The 21,012-nt window shown below is 46.8% G+C and overlaps 1 protein-coding gene across 2 annotated transcripts in view; it reads left to right on the plus strand.

Annotated features, from left to right (window-relative positions):
- Positions 1-21,012, plus strand: part of LOC149287132 (sphingosine-1-phosphate transporter SPNS2-like) — a 101,857-nt gene that overhangs the window by 24,629 nt on the left and 56,216 nt on the right. For both annotated transcript variants that reach the window (XM_089493529.1, XM_089493530.1), the window contains exon 2: positions 10,360-10,425. In XM_089493529.1, the coding sequence (XP_089349655.1) occupies positions 10,360-10,425 (66 nt within the window). The remainder of the gene's footprint in view (positions 1-10,359; positions 10,426-21,012) is intronic.

The following is a 21,012-nucleotide window of genomic DNA, read 5'->3' on the forward strand; positions in this document are numbered from 1 at the left end:
GAGTTGTGGTTTGGTGAGATCTTTAGCCTTCTCTGTTAGAGAGCTCTGGGGCCACAAAAAATTACATTTCTGGCCCTGAAACCCACTGGGTGACATTGGGTAAGTCACACTCTCTCAGCCTCAAGAAAGGCAACGGCAAACCACCTCTGAACAACTCTTGCCAAGAAAACCCCATGATAGGATGAAAAAATGACTTGATGGAACAATGTCAACAACCCCATTTTGTACAAAGATCCATTGCAAGGAAGGTTGGAGTGAGAAAGAGTTGCCAAGATTTCCCAGGGATGGCTGGATTCAATCATAAGTCTTTCCCGTCTTCTCTATGCTGGCCAAGATGGGAGTTGTAGTTCAACACATCTGGCTGAAAGGCTTACTCTGTAGCCACTCCATCTACTGCCTTTCACATCTAAACTTGCAGTTCTCCAGAACCGCAGAAGGATCACCTGTCCAGAGTTTTATCTGAGGTGCACATTGATTCATTGGTTAAAGCAGTGCTTCTTAAGTTGTTTGATAGTGGGACTGGTAGGTTTTTGTTTCACTTAGTGGGTTTCAGGGTCACTTTCGACTGTGGCAATGGTATCACAATAGTTACGAGGCTGTAGATCTCGCTTCCGATATCACAACTGACTAGTAGGATGATAGCCGCCATCATCATCATCATCATCATCATCATCATCATCATCAAAAACAAATCATGCCAGACTAATCTTAGTTCTTTTATTTTTACAGAATTACAAGCTTGGTAGATGAGGGGAATGCTGTAGATGTAGTATATCCTGATTTCAGTAAGGCCTTTGACAAGATCCCTCATTAGATTTTTGCAAACAAGCTTGTAAAATGTGGGCTAGACAATGCAACTGTTAACTGGATTAGGAATTGGTTGACTGGCCGAACCCAAAGGGTGCTCAACAATGGCTCCTTTTCATCCTGGAGAGAAGTGACCAGTGGGCTGCCACAGGGCTCTGTCCTGGGCCCCCTGCTATTGAACATCTTTATCAATGACTTGAATGAAGGAATAGAGGGCATGCTTATCAAGTTTGCAGATGACACCAAATTAGGAGCGGTAGCAAATACTCCAGAGGACAGGATCAGAATTCAAAATGACTTTAATAGATTAGAAAGCTGGGCCAAAGCTAACGAAATGAACTTCAACAGGGAGAAATGTGAGATGCTGTAGTTAGGGTGGAAAAATGAAATGGACAGACATAGAATTGGGGACATCTGGATAAATGAAACTACGTGCGAAAGGGATCTAGGAGTCCAAGTAGCCCACAAGTTGAATATGAGTCAACAGTGTGATGCGGCAGCTAAAAAGGCCAATGCGATTCTAGGCTGCATCAATAGAAGTATAATGTCTACATCATGGGAGGTAATAGTGCCATTCTATTCTGCTTTGGTTAGGCCTCCTCTGGAATAATGTGTCCAGTTATGGGCGCCACAATTCAAGAGGAATCTTGACAAACTGGTGTGACTCCAAAGGAGGGCAACCAAAATGGTGAAGGGTCTAGAAGCCATGCCCTGTGAAGGGCAGTTTTAGGGAACCGCTTATGTTTAACCTGGGGAAAAGAAGGCTAAGAGGTGATATGGTACCCTGTTTAAGTATTTCAAGGGATGTCATATTGAGAAGGGAGCAAGCTTGTTTTCTGCTGCTCCAGAGAATAGGACCTGGAACAATGGATTCAAACTGCAGGAAAAGAAATTCCATCTAAACATTAGGAAGACATTGGAATATGTTGCTTTAGCGTGTGGTGAAGTCTCCGTTTTTGGAGGTCTTTAAACAGAGGCTGGGTGGCCATCTGTCGGGTATGCTTTGATTGAGAGTTCCTGCATAGTAGATTGAGGTTGGACTGGATGACCCTTGGGGTCTCTTCCAACTCTAGGATTCATCATCATCCTCGCTGTTGCTGTGAGATGAAATGCGAGCCAGCTTGCTCAAAGCGATGCAAAAAATGCCGGTGCTGTTGAATTTTTGCCTGTTGTGACACCTCCCGTAAGAGTGGGAAGCAAGTGGCACCGGGTTATTCCAGATTCTCCTCCTCCCGTGTTCAGAGCCGGTGAGGTTCCTTGCCCTCCGCTCGACCTGCGAGGAATTTTGCCTTCCCAGGCATCTTAGCAATGAGAGCGGAGCATGGCTTCATTAGCAAGATCAAACGCTGGATCTGGGTGTGCCTTGCTTGTTAGATTGTGTTACAAAACAGGGCGAGCGTTCCCACAAGTTCAGAAAGTGACTTTGGGGGGACTGCGACTTCCAGAAGCCCCCAGCCAGCCTTGCTGGCTGGGGGCTTCTGGGAGTCGCAGTCCCCCAAAGTCACTTTCTCTCCGCTCTGGGAATTCCATCGGAGATTGTTATAAGCCTCAAGATAGTTTCCCTCCTGCAAGGGAAGATTTGTCACAAGGATCCTTTGGCGGCCTCTTTCGCTTTGGCACTGAATTGGCTTCTGCTGCTTCTTGTGAGGCCTCCTGATCTTTTTGAGAGAGGAGCGAGGTTCCAAAGGGAGAGCCATCTCTGTGATAAATCACCTGCTTTGCATGCAGGACTTTCCAAGTTTAATACCTGGCGTCTCCAGGTAGAGCCTGTGAGAGATTTCTAGTCTGATGAAAGCCTGCAGAGCGGCTTCCCGATGGGGCAGACAACACTAGTAGACAAAACGATGCCGGATGGGCCAGTCTTGACATAGAACGGTGCTCTCAAAAGATGCCGAAGGTGCGGATAATCTTGGTTTCATTCCCCGGTGTTTCTTGCTAGGGCTTGGAAAAGTCTCTCTTTGAAACCATGGAGAGCTACTGCCAGCCAGAGCAGGAATGACTGAACTAGGTGGACCAAAGGTGTAGCATAATTTCCATGTTCGCACTGAAAAATTGACCTTCTATTTAGATTCTCAAACAGTGTTCTGGACTGGAGCCACACTGTAGAATTAAAGCAATTTGGCACCACTTTAACGGTCATGAAAGTGGCGTCTCCTGTGATGGAGAGCAGTCGCAGACTTGGCCATGCTGGTCTCTTAACATTGCGCTTGATGGTGTAGGATCTTGGCCAACATGTGTCTGATACAGTTGCATCCCATGATGCCAGATATTTCTCCCAGGTGCCAGATGTTTATTCTTCTCCGTCCCGACAAATCCCAACCTCGAGGGAGAGTGCACGGAGCAAGCGCATTAAATGTGGCGTGTGGCACAGAAGGCTGAAAGTTCTTGGAGAGGAGGGATCGACAGTGCAGAAGGCTCCTGCTAGTGCGTAATTGGGTTTTTAACACATCTCAGCTTGTCCCTTTCCCTGGCAAAGTGTCTTTTTTACAAAATCAAGCTGTTTTCTTCCCCCGTCTCTCTTTCCCCGTGCTAATTGCATTTCATTTCTCCGTTCTGATGTTTGCAATTACCTGTTGCAGGCTCTGGAGGTGAGCCAGGGCCCTTTTTTAGGGGGCAGGCAGAGACCGTTCGGGGGATCTTCTCTTCCCACAAGTATGATCCACAAAGGAGGGTGAACCTGGTGGTGGGAAAAAATGAGACCTTTTGGATAGGGCGGGTAATGTGCTGCCTAACAAAACGGTTGCATTCCTACCTCTTGGAAAAGCAGATGGCTCTTGGAAAGATTCGTATGGTAGACTAAGCCGCCAGGTTGAACTGCTGCTAAACTTTCTGCAGGGTTACTTTACTTTACGGCGATCGGATCTCTCTGTGCCATTTCACATTTGGCAATTTAAAATGGAGGTGCACTGGCCTTTGCTGGAATGGCAGCATGGGCGAAAGGCTGCTCAGTGCTTGTACGCTGGTGACCGGCAGCAAAGGGAGCAGTGACCGATCCGCCAGTCAAATAGTGACCAAAAAGCCTCTTGTCCAGGCTGGCCTTTGCCACAAGGCCAACACAGGCTTCTCAGTTGCCACTCAGCCAGCTGCTCAGTTGCAGCTCTCAAAGTGACTGGTGCAAAGGGAGTAGCGACCGAGATTGGTTGTTTTGAATTTGCAGTAGAACAGTAGATCTAATATTAAATACACATGAGGAGGAGGGGGGGCACTAGGGTTGTCATCCAAGAGGCCAGGGGGAGGTAGCCAGAAAAAGTTTGAGGACCATTGATCTACAGAAAAAGAGGTTGCACCTCAACATTTAGGAAGAAGCTCCTGATGGATGACGCAGTCTCAGAGTGTGGTAGAGTCTCCTTCTTTGGAGGTTTTAAGTAGAGGCTGGATGGCCATCTGTCAGGGTTGCTTTGATGGTGTATTTCTGCATGACAGAATGAGGTCAGACTGGTTGACTCTTGGAAGGGGGCTCTTCCAACTGTTTGGGACCATTCTAAGATTCGAAGTCTGGGACACATTTGGCCAAGCAATACTGGAGTGTGGTTAAGATGGCTCAAAATGAGGAGGGGCGCATAAGGACTGCAGCAGTTTGCTTTTGCCTGGACTTGCTGGGAAGTGCGTTGTTCAAACCACCCCTCTCCCCCCCGGATGCAAAATATTTCTGCACTTTGAACTCAGTTTGCAGCAGTTAAAGTAAGCCAGGACAAAGGAGGACAGGAGGAGAAGAGAAACTAGGATATTTCAAAATCAGCTGAAAAGTGGATTAAACAGGGCAGTCCCTGGCAAATCAGGACAGTTGGGGGATATATTAGGCACCCTGCTTCCTTTAGATGCAGCATCAGCACCCAGCATTAAATCCACATTTATTGTCAGTCCGGTTGGGTTCTCTACGCAGTATTGTCTGTGTGCGAGTGTGTCGGGATGGTGTGCGGTTTTATGTCTTTGGCCCCGGTGGCAAAATGTCTGGAGCTGTCCCAGATAACTGGCCGAAAAATCTATTTCTGTTCTCAGTGCCTTTAATTTTTCCCCTCCGTAACCCATCCTTCTGTTCCCTTTCTCCATCAATCTCAAGGTGGGCCAAGTACAAAGCCCAGCGGATAACTAAGCAGCGTTGGTCCAAGCTTTTTCATTTTCTGTTCAAGCGCCTCTGACTTAACAGCGACTAGATCCTAAGGTTTTATGGGCAAGATTTATCCAGGGTAGGTTTCCTTTTGCCTTCTGCGAAAGCTGAGAGAATGTGATTGCTTAGGATGACCCTGTGGGTTTCTGGGACTTGGCAGGGATTTGAACCCGGGTCTTCCATACAGTTTCAGCACTGGACTATGACTTTGGAAACCAGGGTTAGAATCTCGGCTCAGTCATTAAAACCCATTGTCAAGTCACACTTTCTTAGCCTCAGAGGATGGCAATGAAACCCCATAATGGGTTTGCCTTAGGGTCGCCATAAGTCAGAAATGACATGAAGGCACACAACAACTCCCATAGCTCTAGTCGAACACTCAGACCCCTCAACAACAACAATTCCCATAATCCTAGTCTAACCCTCAGACCACTAAGCCTTGCTTGCTCTTTTCATTTCTTTAAAGGGGTTTGTGAGTCTCAAATTGCAGTCCAGTTTGGATATGAGGCAGGGATTGGGTTTATCTCTTTTAAACCTTAGCTAGAGAGCCAGTGTAGTACAGTGAGTTGAGGATTGGACTAGGACTCCAGGAGACAAGGGTTCAAATCCTCTGATAGAGCCGGAAACCTACTGACTAGCCTTGGGCAAGTCACACTCTCTCAACCTAAAAGGAGGGCAGTGGCAAACTGCATAACTCTTGCTAAGAAAAGGGTGACCTTAAGTCAGAGTTGTTTTGAAGACTGACAGCAGTGCCAAATTCAAAGATATAGCCGTGTTAGTCTGTAAAACAAGTATATAAAGAGACCTTTGAGACTAACTGGAAGAGAGACGTTGGCGGTTGGCAGCATGAGCTTTCATAGACTTAAGCCTACTTCCTCAGGTGCATTTGGTGGTGCAAAAAAACAATGACAAAGCCATTGCTAGAGAGGACTTTATGGTCTCGATTGCACATTGGCAGCAAAGCTGGTGCTACGACCCTAGATTCCCATTCCTTTGAAATGGTGGAAATAAGTTTATTACCCATAAAGCAAGCATCCCTCAGCATGATCATATTATGTGGCTCTCCTTTTGCCTTCTCTGCATTTCTTTTTATTTTCTTCCTCTTGGCTTGGCTATTGGTGCAAGTGCTCTCTGCGTCTCTCTGTGTTTGTGTGCCTGCTTTCAAGTCGCCTATTGATTTATGGCGACCCGACGAATTTCGCGGGGCTTTCTTTGGCATACAGGGGAGCTTTGGCCGGTTCATTCCTCTGCAATATACCCCACAGCGCCTGGCATTCATTGCCAGTCTCCCATGCAAGTATGAACCAATCCTTCTTAGCCGCCAAGAGGTGATAAACAGGGTTGTAGCCCTGTTTTAAATATTTGAAAGGATGCCATATTGAGGATGGAGCAAGCTTGATTTCTGCTGCTCCAGAGAATAGGAAACAGAGAAATGGATGCAAACTACAGAGAAAGAGATTCCAGCTCAACGTTAGGAAGAACCTCCTGATAGTAAGAGTTGTTCAACAGTGGAAGGAGTATAGTGGAGTCTCCTTCTTCGGAGGTCTTTAAACAGAGGCTGGATGGCCATCTGTCGGAGATGCTTTGGTTGTGAGTTGCTGCATAGTAGATTGAGGTTGGACTGGATGACCCTTCTGGTCCCTTTCAGCTCTATGACTCTATGAAAGGATAAGATCAGATGGATCTTATAGCATTAAGGTGTTTAGGCTGTCTGTATCTTCCTTTTTAAATCCCCTTCGGCATTGCCGCCACTGCCTAAAGCATCTGGCTGCCGCACCAACCCTGCCGAAGCCCTTTGTGTAATACCACGCTGGAGCCATCCCTCCTGGCCGAGCAAAGTGTGCATAGCAATGTCATAAATAAATGCATGAAGATAGCAATTATAGGCGGCTTGTGCGTGTCGCAAGGCCTCTCCTGTGCGCGGCAATTGCAGCATGCGAGGGCCGTTTTCTCATGGAACTGGGTGTTGGCTGCTTGTGAACTGCCACTCTCCCCTGACATGCTGACGGAGGTTCAAATGAGTGTGATTTTTTTGGGTCTGCCACCCATGCTTGTTTTTCTTATTCATAGGTGCGCTGGGCACTCTTCTCCCAACAGGACATACCTAGCATGTCATTCATATTAGCGATGCTGTTCTCAGGGCTATTGATAGCAAGTGGATCGAGTCCCTTTCTGGCCTCTATCAGTTGCACAAGCGTGCGCTCCATAAGTCTATTTTGCCTTGTTTCTGCAGCGATTGCAATTTTTCTTTTGAAAGCACAAAGCAGGGGTAGGCAACCTTTTTGAGCCGGGGGCCGGGTTGCTGTCCCTCAGACAACTGGGGGGCCGAAGTGGGGGGAGCTTCCACCCTCCGGGGGCGGGGCCGCATGCCAGGGGTGGAGCTTCCATCCTCTGGGGGCGGGGCCACATGCTGGGGCGGGGCTTCCGCCCTCTGGGGCGGGGCCACATGCCGGGGCAGAGCTTCCATCCTCTGGGGCGGGGCTTTCTCTGCTCCCTTTCCCGACCTCCAGCTGTCTGAGAGACAGCTAGAAGTGGGGGGGGGGGGATTGGGAGAGGGGGGTGACAGGCGCGTGCCTGCTCCTCCTGCCCTTCCTTGGCCCCCAGCTGCCTCCCAGAGAACCAGTAGGGGCCTGTGAGGGGCAAGAACAACAGGCACGCGGTCCCTGCTCCTGTCCTCGGGGCTCTGCCAGGCCTCAGGTGTCCTCTGAAGGACACCTCAGGGCTGCCAAAGCCCCGCGGGGAGGAGGAGGCGTGTGCCTGCCCTCTCCTCCTCGGCCCCTTCCTTCGGCTGAACGGGCTCCAAGGGGCCCTTTCGGCCGAAGGGACGGCCGAAACCACTATCATTGTTAAAGCAGACCTTTTAGCATTAAAAGCACTGAAAATACACAGAAATGCACTTTGGAAAGTCACACTGTCTCAGCTTCAGAAAGACTGCATGTCTCTGAAACTGACATATCATCATCATCATCACTACCACTCTCATTGTAAAAGCAGACCTTTTAGCACTGAAAGCACAGAAAATACACAGAAATGCACTTTGCAAAGTCACACTGTCTCAGCTTCAGAAAGACTGCATGTCTCCGAAACTGACATATCATCATCATCATCACTACCACTCTCATTGTAAAAGCAGATCTTTTAGCACTGAAAGCACAGAAAATACACAGAAATGCACTTTGGAAAGTCACACTGTCTCAGCTTCAGAAAGACTGCATGTCTTCTTCCTACTCCTCCTCCTGCTCCTTCTTTCTTCCTCCCTCCCTCCCTCCTCCTGCTCTTTCCTTCCTGCTTCTTCCTCCTCTTCTTCTTCCTCCTTCCTCCCTCCCTCCTCCTCCTTCCTCCTTACTTCCCTCTTCCTCGTGCTCCTTCCTTCCTCCCTCCTCCTCTTCCCCTGCAGACCCCCGCCTCCCTCTCCCCAGGCCCGCGGCCCCACTGCCTCTCCCTGCCCTCTGGGAGGGCCAAGGCTTCCCCACAGGGCGGGGGGAAGGTGAGCGCCGGCGGCCCCAGCGCTTTCCCCGCCCCTCAGGGCAGGCAGAGGCCGGCTCTGAGGGGCGGGGAAAGGCGAGCGCCGGTGGCCCCAGCGCTTTCCCCGCCCCTCAGGGAAGGCAGAGGCCAGCCCAGAGGGCCGGGGAAGAAGCGTGCCGGCGGCGGCAATCGGCGGCAGGGTCGGCCTGGGGCCGCTCCTACAGTGCCCGCGGGCCGGATCCGGCCCGCGGGCCGTAGGTTGCCGACCCCTGGCACAAAGGGTCTAAAACTCTGAATCTTAAAATGCCACTGTACCCATATATCTCATTGACATGTTGCATATGCTCGGGGAAAAAAACGGAGAAGAAGAATTCAAAAATCTTATTACATACGATAACAGCGGCTCGCATAATCTATGCGCGGAATTGGGGGGAAAACCAAGATAGTCCTTCTGTAGAAGATTGACTGGTTCAACTTTATGATAAGCTGAGCTTAGATAAATGAAGGATAATGGCTAGAGATGGGAAAATACCTAAACATTAAAATGGGAATACAATTCCAAAATATTAAAATTGGAATACAATTGGACTGAGATGTTACAGTTTTGGGAAGATGATTGGGGAAGCACTAAAGTTCTGTTTCTGGGGTATCAATATGTAATAAATGGAGAGATAAATGATATATGATGAGTGAATTATGGCTAAATTAGATTGTTGCGGGAAGAAATAGAGAATTTAATTTGAAGCAGAAAGTGGAAAAGGAAGAAAATGTTCAAATATGCTCAAACCAGAAGGATGGGTTGGTGAACAGAAGTGTGTAAGTGCTTGTGAATAGAAGTATGTAAGCGTTTTTAATGCGGAACTTTATGTGGTGGTTGCATTTAATGTGTAGATGTGTTTGTTAAGACACTGTCTGTAATGTCAGTGTTTGGAGCGTAAGAATTAATCTAAAAAGTATGAAATGTTGAAAGCACAAAGGGCCATTTGAGCATTTCCACCACAGATCCTCTCCCTTGTGCTTCGGATCTCAAATGTACATTTTTCCTTTGCACCTTGGCCTCTTCTTTGAGCTGCAAATTCTGAATTTGGGGATTAAGGCAGCTCTGGGAGCGCAATAGGAAAACATATGTTTTGCAAATAGAAGGTCCCCATTTCAGTCTTCAGCATCACTACTAAAAAACCTGATAGTTGATGGAGGTAAAAAACCCAAGCAGCTCCAGCCACCAATACTGAATTAGTTAGAAAAACAGACCCAATTCCAGAGTAGCCCTGATATATCGGTGGGATTTACTTATGGGTTGACTTGTTGTTGCTGTTGTTGTATGGTTTCAAGTTGTTTCCGACTTTGGGCAATCCTAAAATGACCCTATCATGGGGTTTTCTTGGCAAGATTTCTTCAGAGGCAGGTTTGCCGTTTCCTTCCTTTGAGGCTGAGAGTGTATGACATGCTCAGCGTCACCCAGTGGGTTTCGTGGCCGAGCTGGGAATCGAACCCTGGTTTCCAGAGTTGTCATCACTCAAACCATAGCGTTCCCTCTTTTCTAATCTGGATATTTGTTTCGTTGTCTGACATACACACCAACGTTCTCACAAAATGGGACCCAAGGCAGCTTACAAGTTAGGATGAAAAAGGGATACAGTGGGTATCCGCCGGGGTTTGGTTCCAGGATCCCCCATGGATGCCCAAATCCATCGGTGCTCAAGCCCCACTAAATACAACAGTGTAGTAAAATGGTGCCCTAAGTCGGAAACAACTTTAAGGCATACAAAAAGTCAACCCATAAGCAAACCCCACTGATCTATAGGGACTTAGGGTCCCCATAAAGACGATTTGAAGGCGCACAACACATGCAGACAGACACGCTCCAAGAGCCAGCTATTAAAACGGCTTGCCAAGGCAAAGAAAATCTTGCAAAATGACTCCTCTGACATCTACCCATCGTCGCCTATCTGATCTTTCCCCCTTTCTCTCTTTTCTAGGGGTTTTGCTAGACATCCAGCAGCATTTTGGTGTCAAGGACAGTGGCGCTGGCTTGCTACAAACAGGTAAGAAGAAACCGTAGCCGTGTGCCTTTCCCCCCATCCTGGTGCTTTGTGCTGATGCTTCAGCCAAGGACGCGAGGACCTTGAGAGCCATGCTTGCAGGCTTTGTTTGAAATCGCAGCCAGCGGGGAAATGTGTTTTTATGTGCTGCTTCTGCCCTTGTTTGGCTCCATTTAGCTGCCGCCGCTTGGTCTTGAGGGTTTTGAGCAGCCGCTGCATCCGTGTGACAGTCTTGCTGCATGCATCTCCTGGAAAAGCAAACCTTAGCGGCACAGGGAAAGCAGCCATGATACAGGCTAATATAGTAGGGCCCATGGTTATCTAGTGGGGTTTGGTTCCAGGACCTTTCGTGGATACCCAAATCCGTGGATGCTCAAGTCCCATTAAATCATAGAATTGGAAGAGATCCCAAGGGCCATCCAGTCCAGCCCTGCTACTTTGTTAAGTATTGGTTGATGTTTGCCTTCTGTCGTCATTTGCCCAGTTGCAGTTCAAAACCCAAATCATATTGGCTCTATGACCATAAATGATTGATTGATTGATTGATTGATTGAAAAAGCCAAAACTTGGCAAGTTTTGGATTTGTTTGAAAACCTTACCTTGTTTGTTGAATAAAAGAAGTGAGAAAGCACCCATAGGGTGGGTCTTAAAGAACATTTCCTTTAAAAACATTCTAACATAAAACCTCCCAGTGTCATAAAAAGTTTGATCCAAACTCAAACTGAATAGGAAGCTCTGTTTTCTTGGGACGCAGCTTCCGATCCCCTGGCATCTACCATTTTAATCCTGGCCAGCCCCATGATGCCAGGCAAGGACTTGGTACCCTTCTGAATGCCCCTTAAAAGCCCAAGGAAAGATTCATTGCACCATAAATCTATTTCGATCCATAAAGTGTGCTGAGAATTCTGCATAATGTGGCTTTTCTGGTCGCTGCGCCTGGTTGTGATGCACACAAGCCCAGATGGTGCTCTTTTGGGAAGGCCTCATTTGGCAGATCTCTAGACTGCCCAGCATGTGCTGGAAGCAGAAGGCCTGAGCTTTTCCAAGGCAGCATTCGAACGCAGCATCTCCCTTCTATCCAAGACACTGCTAGCAAGCATATGGGCACCTCAGAGGTCTCGATAGCTCATGCTCTTCTTTGGTTGCCCATACCTTTGGGGAAATATTCTGATTTTGGATTGCAGTGTCCAGAATCCCCATCCAAATTGCTTGGCTAAGATCAAGTGTAGTATGGAAACGTAAATGGCGAAACCTCCGTTCCTCCTCCCCTGCATTTGACATGAGAATGGGAACCACAGTCCAAAGAAGTAACATCCCTGAGTTCTGCAGCGGACATTGTTACAATGCAGCTTCCACATCTCAGCGTCATCTGTCTCCCTCCTGTCTTCTTTATATATAATAGATTTAGTGTTTTGTTCTTGTTGACCCAGAAACCTGATGTTTGGAGTCGGTTCAGGCATTGCATCAAACGGTGGCTTCTATTATGTGGAATTTTACACTTAACGTTCCTGGGTTTTGCAGGGATACTGTGGTTTATGCAAGCACCCCTTCCCTTCCCTGAATGCCTTCCAGGATCCAAAACACACTGCAGAATTAATCCAGTTTGAGACCACTTTAACTGCCCTGGCTCAGTGTGCTAGGGAATCCTGGGAATTGCAGTTTGTTGTGGCACCAGGGAAGGCTCCGTGTCTCACAAAACTATAGTTCCCAGAACGCCCTAGCTGTTAAAGCAGTCTCAAACTGGATTATTTCTGCAGTGTGTTTCCGACACTGGTCAGCAGCTTCCAAGGAGCATCTGCCTTGAATCCCATTGTGGAGAAAGGCAGGTTATAAATCCTGGAAATAAATAAATTAAATACATTAATATGGTTTATTCAGCCTTGAGCTGCAAACCATAATTTCCCAAGCGATGGCTTGCAAATTATTGTCAAACACCCAGAGAAGGAGTCATAGGAGTGGCAGCCTTCAGATGGGCATCTGCTGCCAGTCAGTGTAGACAAGGGGTTGGCAACCTACAGCCCGCGGGCCGGATCTGGCCTGGCAAGGCCTTGGGACCGGCCCCAACCCCGTCCTGCCTCCGATTGCCGCCCCTGCTGCAACTTCCACGCTGCTCCGGGCGCCATTTTGAGTTCGGCCCCCCAGTTGTCTGAGGGACAGCAACCCGGCCCCCGGCTCAAAAAGGTTGCCTACCCCTGGTGTAGACACTAACTTTCAGATTTCTCAACAATTGGCTGTTCCGTCTGGGGATTATGAGGTTTATAATCCAAAGCAGCTGGGGATCAAATGTCGCTCATCCCCAGTTGCAGCGAAAACAAGAAATACACACCTGCTTAGGATCAAAATGACCTGAACAGATTAGAGAGCTGGCCCAAACTAACAAAATGAGCTTCAATAGAGAGAAATGTAAGGCACTGCACTTAGGCAGGGGAAAAAATGAAATGCATAGATATAGAATGGAGGACACCTGGCTTGACAACATTACATGCGAAAAGGATCTAGGAGACCTAGGAGACCACAAGTTGCACATGAGTCAACAGTGTGATGCGGCAGCTAAAAAGGCCAATGCGAATTTAGGCTGCATCAATAGAAATTTAGTGTCTAGATCGAGGGATGTAATACTGCCATTCCATTCTGCTTTGGTCATTATATACATACAGGGTGGGATATATGGTAATTATTTACTTAGAGAGATATACATTCATCCCTCCATATTTGTGGCTTTGATTATTCATGGATTTGATTAATATGTTATTTCTAGGTCCTCCAGTGCAACTCTATGGTCAACTTTAACCAAAAGCTGCACTGAAGGACCTAGAGATTCCTAGAGAGAACACTCTACTAGGCCTTTGTAGCTCCTCCAGCACTGTTCTATGGTCAGTGTCTGTCGGACGTTGACCACAGTGTTGCACTGGAGGACCTAGAGATTCCTAGAGAAGGCACTCTACTAGGCCTTTGTAGCTCCTCCAGCGCAGTTCTATGGTCAGTGTCTGTCGGACGTTGACCACAGTGTTGCACTGGAGGACCTAGAGATTCCTAGAGAAGGCACTCTACTAGGCCTTTGTAGCTCCTCCAGCGCAGTTCTATGGTCAGTGTCTGTCGGACGTTGACCACAGTGTTGCACTGGAGGACCTAGAGATTCCTAGAGAAGGCACTCTACTAGGCCTTTGTAGCTCCTCCAGCGCAGTTCTATGGTCAGTGTCTGTCGGACGTTGACCACAGTGTTGCACTGGAGGACCTAGAGATTCCTAGAGAAGGCACTCTACTAGGCCTTTGTAGCTCCTCCAGCGCAGTTCTATGGTCAGTGTCTGTCGGACGTTGACCACAGAGTTGCACTGGAGGACCTAGAGATTCCTAGAGAAGGCACTCTACTAGGCCTTTGTAGCTCCTCCAGCGCAGTTCTATGGTCAGTGTCTGTCGGACGTTGACCACAGAGTTGCACTGGAGGACCTAGAGATTCCTAGAGAAGGCACTCTACTAGGCCTTTGTAGCTCCTCCAGCGCAGTTCTATGGTCAGTGTCTGTCGGACGTTGACCACAGAGTTGCACTGGAGGACCTAGAGATTCCTAGAGAAGGCACTCTACTAGGCCTTTGTAGCTCCTCCAGCGCAGTTCTATGGTCAGTGTCTGTCGGACGTTGACCACAGAGTTGCACTGGAGGACCTAGAGATTCCTAGAGAGGATACTCTACTAGGCCTTTATAGCTCCTCCAGCACAGTTCTATGGTCAGTGTCTGTCAGACGTTGACCACAGAGTTGCACTGGAGGACCTAGAGATTCCTAGAGAGGATACTCTACTAGGCCTTTATAGCTCCTCCAGCACAGTTCTATGGTCAGTGTCTGTCGGACGTTGACCACAGAGTTGCACTGGAGGACCTAGAGATTCCTAGAGAGGATACTCTACTAGGCCTTTGTAGCTCCTCCAGCGCAGTTCTATGGTCAGTGTCTGTCGGACGTTGACCACAGAGTTGCACTGGAGGACCTAGAGATTCCTAGAGAAGGCACTCTACTAGGCCTTTGTAGCTCCTCCAGCACAGTTCTATGGTCAGTGTCTGTCGGACGTTGACCACAGAGTTGCACTGGAGGACCTAGAGAGTCCTAGAGAGGTGTCCTCTCAGGTAAACACGGTGTTTTTGTTATTTGCAGTTTTTCCATATTTAAGGGAGGGTCTTGTGTCTCTAACCCTAGCGAATATGGAGGGACAAGTGTGTGCGTGTGTGTGTGTGTATAGTCAGAGAGAGAAAGAGAGATTCACACACACACACACACATAACATTAAAAACACACAAAAGCAGAAAAGAGAGGGAACCCACCTGGCCCCACAACCATGGTTACATCGCTGGCGCTGAACGATCTGTTTGAATCTCTTCCAGACACAGAAACGACCAGCCGTTCTAGTTTTAATCCTCATTAAAGGACATCTCCGGCTTTAAAGGAGGTGTGGGTTGTTGTTCTTGTTTTCAAAATTTGACCAAAAAGAAGAGGGAAGAAAAGAGACGTCAGCAAGGATTTTTTAAAAAGAGCTGGATGAGTTTTGATCTGGTCCTTTCCTAAAAGAAAAGCAGCCATCATCTGGTCTCCTCCTCGCAGAGGAGGCCCTGCTGTTGGAAGACCAGATGGCTCCTAGGCAGTGATGTATTAGTAGTATTATTTATTTATTCGATGTATGGATCCCGCCCTGCATGGGTTTCGCTCTTGTCTGCTCCGTCCCTCTTGCCATATGCGGTTTTCTTCCCTACACATCGTGGTAGAAAATTAGGCGCAACGCATAAAATATGCACACTTTTACCCAAGTCACACTAATGCGAAGTAGGCATGGGCAGAATATTTGGAAACATATCCCCCCAAAATGTTTTAAAAACATAAGGTTAGGAAACCTCTCATGGACTGATGAGAATCTTCAGAGTTAAATGCTTATTCTGTGCAAATTTTGCAGGTGGTTTACCATATTTGCTCGACTATGGCAACCTCATGTTTAAGTCGAGGGCAGGTTTTGAGGTCAACATTTTGGCCAGTGGATACGTCCAGGGTAAATCTTATTGACATGCAACAAAGGATCGAAATGGCGAAGCAAAGGAAAACAATGCCAAAGAGCCTACAAAATTCTGGCAGGCATAACTGTTTTGGCTCAAGCAAAAGTCTGGATGGAAGAGAGAGCAGAGCGAGGTCAGTGCTTCCAGGACAGATTGCACTCTTCACTTTCACCAAGGAATGGTTCCCTTTTTAATAAGAGTTAAAGTCTAGTATTTACATTGACCCCGGGATAAGTCAACCTAGGACTTTGGGGTCCATTTTTGGATTAAAATGTCTAGACATGAATATACTTTGCGGAAAATGTACAGAGAAAGAGAAAACAAATTTGATCGGGCGCCGAAGAAGCTGGCATTTTGCAAAGGCTTTATTTCAGCGCGAAGAAAAGTTGCTCAAATCATTCAATACTTCCACTGAGAATGAAATTAGCAGAGAACAGGACCCTTAATGCAAAGGTAAGAATAGCCAGGGAAGGCTGTCCTGAGTGCGAAAAAGGAATTCAACATTGTCCTCCTGACACATATAGTAGGCCCTTAGCATCCGCTGAGCTTTGCTTCCAGGACCCACTTAGATACCAAGGAAAGTAATTGGAAGCAAAGTATGTGTTGTGTTGTGTAGGAGGTACCTTGTGTAATTGTATTTAAAGATATAGCTGTGTTAGTCTGTAGAATCAGTACGCAGAGAGATCTTGTAACACCTTTGAGACTGAAAGAAAGAAATTTGGCAGCATTCCCTTTTGTAGACTTCAGTCTACTTCCTCCAATGCATCCTAATATTGAATCTCTTTTCCTGCAGTTTGCATCCATTGCTCTGGCTCCTGTTCTCTGGAGCAGCAGAAAACAAGCTTGCTCCCTCCTCAATATGACATCACTTCAAGTATTTAAACATGGCTATCATATCACCTCTAAACCGTCTCTTCTCCAGTCTAAACATCCCCAGCTCCCTAAGGCATTCCTCATAGGGCAAGGCTTCACCATTTTAGTCGCCCTCCTTTGGACAGAAGGACCCACGGATTTGGGTCTTGGAACAAAACCGCAGCAGGCACCAAGGACCCACTGGATTTTCCCCACCAGTTTGCAGCAATTAAAGTAAGCTGCAGATGAAAGGGGGAAGGCGGGAGGAGGAGAGGGAAACCGGGACATTTTAAAAGCAGCTGGAAAAGTGGGAATGCGGAGGATGAATTGGGATTGTCCATGCCAATCTAGAAATACGACTTCTTTTAAGCTCTGAAAAAGTGTTAGTTGCCTTGGAGGAAGGACATGAACAACTGCTTCACATATGTCCCCCTAACAAGTTAAGCCCCACGTTGTCGAGGGTCCCTTTGAAATGGCACCTCTCTTTGCTTCGTCCTTCATGCAATTCCCCCTTCCCTTCCTCTTTCTTTCCTTACATTGCATTCAGGAGCTAAGGAGAAAGCAATTCCAAATCCGTAACCCTGTAATGATCCTGGGCAGGGTTTTGCATTCGAAATGATACCTAGATTAATGTTTAGCATTGAAGGGCAAGTGGCTTTGGGGCAGAATCCATCTCTCTCTCTCTGCAGTTGTCCTGAATACCAAACAATTTGATTTATTATTCTTTTCTCTCATTTATTTTTTGCTCTCCTCCTCTCTCTCTCTCTCTCTGAGCACAAGATGTTCTGGAAGTAATCTTGTAAAAAAACAGTATTTTCTTTTTAGACGGTTAAAATGCCAAGATTTTGGGAACGGTGTCATTTTCAAGAAACCTTGGGCACAGGGGACAGAAGAGAGACGGCTCAGAGGTCTTCCATTGCGGTCGCTCTGCTCCGTTTTGTATGTCATAAGTACAACGATCCACACCTCTCTCTTCCTTTTTTAATGAAGATTTCCTTTTTTCATTTTCTCAGTTCTTTGGTATGTGTCTAATGAGAGAAGAAGGGAATGGCAAACACTCTTTGGAAAGGACTGGAAGGCGCACAACAACAATAGAGAGGATGCCCAAATTCGATAAGCCGTGGTTAGCAGTTTGTTCCCAAACTATGGCCTGTTACAGACAGCCAAAATAAAGCTGCTTCGAGTCACAGTGGAGGTATGGTGTTTCAATGATGCATGCGTCCTAAGAGTCCAGAACTCGCACCAAAGCCACACTCCAGCCCTAAGGACTGGGGCGTGGCTTTGGTGTGGCTTCTGGACTCTTAGGACGCATGCATCATTGAAACACCATACCTCCACTGTGACTCGAAGCAGCTTTATTTTGGCTGTCTGTAACAGGCCTATATTTTGCAAATTCACTTTAACTCATCCTCATCATCATCATCATCATCATCATCATCTATATAGAATTCAAAGATATAGCCGTGTTAGTCTGTAGAATCAGTAATGTTTGCACCTTGGAGACTAACCGAAAGAAAGAAGTTGGCAGCATGAGCTTTCGTAGACTAAAGTCTACTGCCTTAGATGCATTTACATATATGTGTGTTGAATACTTTCGAGTCATTTCCGACTTATGGCATTTCTGTCATAGGGTTTTCTTGGCAATGCCTTTGCCACCCTCTGAGGCTGAGAGAGTGTGACTTGCCCAAGGTCCAGCCTGGAGTTGAACCCTGGCCTCCAGAGTCCTAGACCAACGCTCAAACCACTACGTCACCATGCTGAAATAATCCAGTTTGACACCACTTTAACTAACATGTCTCCACGCTGTGGAATACTATGTAGTTTGTAATATCTCTGGTGCCACAACAAACCACACGTTCCTGAATTCCATAGCATGGAGCAGTGGCAGTTAAAGTGGTATCATACTGGATCATTTCTGCAGTACAGACACAGCCCTGGTGACCAGCAAGAAGGCGAATCCTTTGCATTCCTTGAGTGGCTACTCTTGACTCGCTCTCCTTTTCCTTAAATTCCAATATAGCAGTGGTTTGCAACCTTTTTAATACCACAATCCTTTCATATAGTTCCTCATGTTGTGGTGACCCCCAACCATACAATTATCGTCTTTGCTGTATGCAAACACGTGTCTTCCAATGGTCTTAGGCGACCCCTGTGAAAGCGCCATGCGACCCCCAAAAAGGGTAACCCTTCCAGTTACCAAAAGCCCACCGGAATAAATACATCTCTTATCCGCCGGCAGAAGGACGACAGCCAAAGCCACCTTTGGAAGGGATTTCCAAGTGAATCCTTGAATGGTTTCCCAGAGTAGTAACCAACTGGATCCAGGCCAGTCAAGTGATGCTCCGTCCAACTCAGTTGGAGGCGACGGAAGATGCTCAGGAGGAGCATCCAAGTGCTGGGATTTCCCAAGGATGATCCATTGGGATTTTTGCCTCTGAGAAGGACGCTTTGCAAAGGCTACATCCGTGATTGAATCGACTTAAATAGTAAAGTAAATACCTTTGCACCTTGGGTGCCACTGGATCCAGGTCCCTATATTGGGAGAAAGATGGGATATAAGAATACTATACTAAGAATACTGGATTTTGCTGGGTTCTTAGCGTTTCAAATGGTGGCCCTGTGGCCACGGATGCCTCCTTTCGGTGTCCCTCTGACATATCAACTCCACTTACTTCTGTATCAGGGATTCCCAACCTTTAGTGCTCCAGGTAATTTGGACTTCAACTCCCAGAAGCCCCTGCCAACATGGCCAAGAATCAAGAGTTCTGGGCGCTGAAGTCCGAAACACTTGAAGGACCAAAGTTTTGGGAACCAGCGTTCGAGAGGATCAAGATCCTCTTAGGATAGGCTGCTGTAACATGCTCTGCCTGGTGCAGCCCTTGGAGACGGTTTGAAAGTATGGCAACACAGTGGTGCAAGTCATTGGGACCATGTGTCCCAACTTTTAAACATGGTGGACCAACTTCAAAATGCTGGTTTTAACTTTCTCTTCCTATTCTTTCGCCTCCAACCAGTAAGGAAAGCAAAATAACAAAACAAAGTACAAAGAAAAGAGAGTTGTATATATATAGATTAAGCCCAAGGCGGTGTCGGCCTTGTGTTTTTGAAATGTACCTTTGGAGATCTGGGTTTAATTCTGCAATTTTTGCTATCTTTACAATGGCTCCCCGCCCTCCTGCTTAAAGTGGAGCATTTCCCAGAAGTTCCCTTTGATACTATTACTCATCCTGTCCAAAAGGGAAGACAGAAAGGGAAGATGCTCTTTGCAAAGACCCCAGAGGCTTTGACGTGAATGCATGCCGATACCTTATACCCAGATACCTTAGGTCCTTGTAGCAGCTTTTACGGAGAGCATCTACACTACACCATTGTGCTGGTTTAATACCACTATTAATAATAATAATAATAATAATAATAATAATAATAATAATATATTTATATCCTGTCTCTCTGTCAGAATCGAGGCAGCTTACAGTAAAGGTAAAAACACAACAATATAAGTGTCCAGTTTGTGGACCTCTGGGATTTGTAGTTTGAGAAAGTATTTCAAATTAATTTTTTAAAAATTATTATAGTTTCCAGCATATAAAGAACAGACATTAACCATGCAACAATTAGCAGATGTTTCGACTTACAACAAACGACCCACAACAATTTATACGTAAGCAAAGCAAAACAAAAAACACTCACAATTGCAGATGAATTACCAATCTCATATCGAGTTTCCGTTGCATTGCCTCCGTTTCTGCCTCTCACCAAAATGGTTTGCTCTTATCGCACTCATCATCCGAATGCCACATGTTCCATGTATGGCTCCCAATTTCTTCAGCTCTTGTCCTTCTGCCCAATATCAGTACGTTAACTGTCCCATTTTACAATATATTTATCCCGCCTGCAGTCTTATTCCAAACAGTGTGATGCAGCAGCTAAAAAGGCCAATGCAGTTCTAGGCTGAATCAATAGAAGTATAGTGTCTAGATCCAGGGATGTAATAGTGCCAGTCGATTCTGCTTTGGTCAGGACCCACCTGGAATACTGTGTCCAGTTCTGGGCACCACAATTCAAAAAGGATGTTGACAAATTCGAGTGTGTCCCGAGGAGGGCCACCAAAATGGTGAAGGGTTTGGAAACCATACCTTATGAGGAGAGACTTAGGGAGCTGGGTATGTTTAGCCTGGAGAAGAGATGGTTAAGAGGTGATATGATAGCCCTGTTTAAGTATTTGAAGGGGTGTCATATTGAGGAGGAAGCAAGCTTGTTTTCTGCTGCTCCAGAGAATAGGATCCAGAACAGTGGATGCAAGCTGCAGGAAAAGAGATTCCAGCTCAACATTAGAAGAAATGTCCTGCAGTAAAAGCAGTTTGACACTGAAAGACACTCCCAAAGTCCCCACACTTTAGAAGTCTTTAAACAGAGGTTGGATGACCACATGTCAGGGTTGCTTTGATTGAGAGTTTGTGCATGGCAGAATAGGGTTGGACTGGATGGCCCTTGGGGTCTCTTCCAACTCTGTGATTCTATAACTATTTAGGGATCTTTCAACCCTTCACTGCTGTAGTACTGTGATTCCACTTTAACTGCTGCGACAACAGCTTGGAGAGGCACTAGAACTCTCTGCTTGGAATTCTAAGTGCCCCTTCTGCAAACTGCAGACCCCAGGTTCCCATAGGATGTTGCCACGGCAGTTAAAGTGGAATCGTAGCACTGTGA

Source organism: Sceloporus occidentalis, unplaced genomic scaffold (genome assembly GCF_023333645.1).
Source record: "Sceloporus occidentalis isolate IW3139 unplaced genomic scaffold, rSceOcc1.0.p SCAF_64, whole genome shotgun sequence".
NCBI lineage: Eukaryota > Metazoa > Chordata > Lepidosauria > Squamata > Phrynosomatidae > Sceloporus > Sceloporus occidentalis.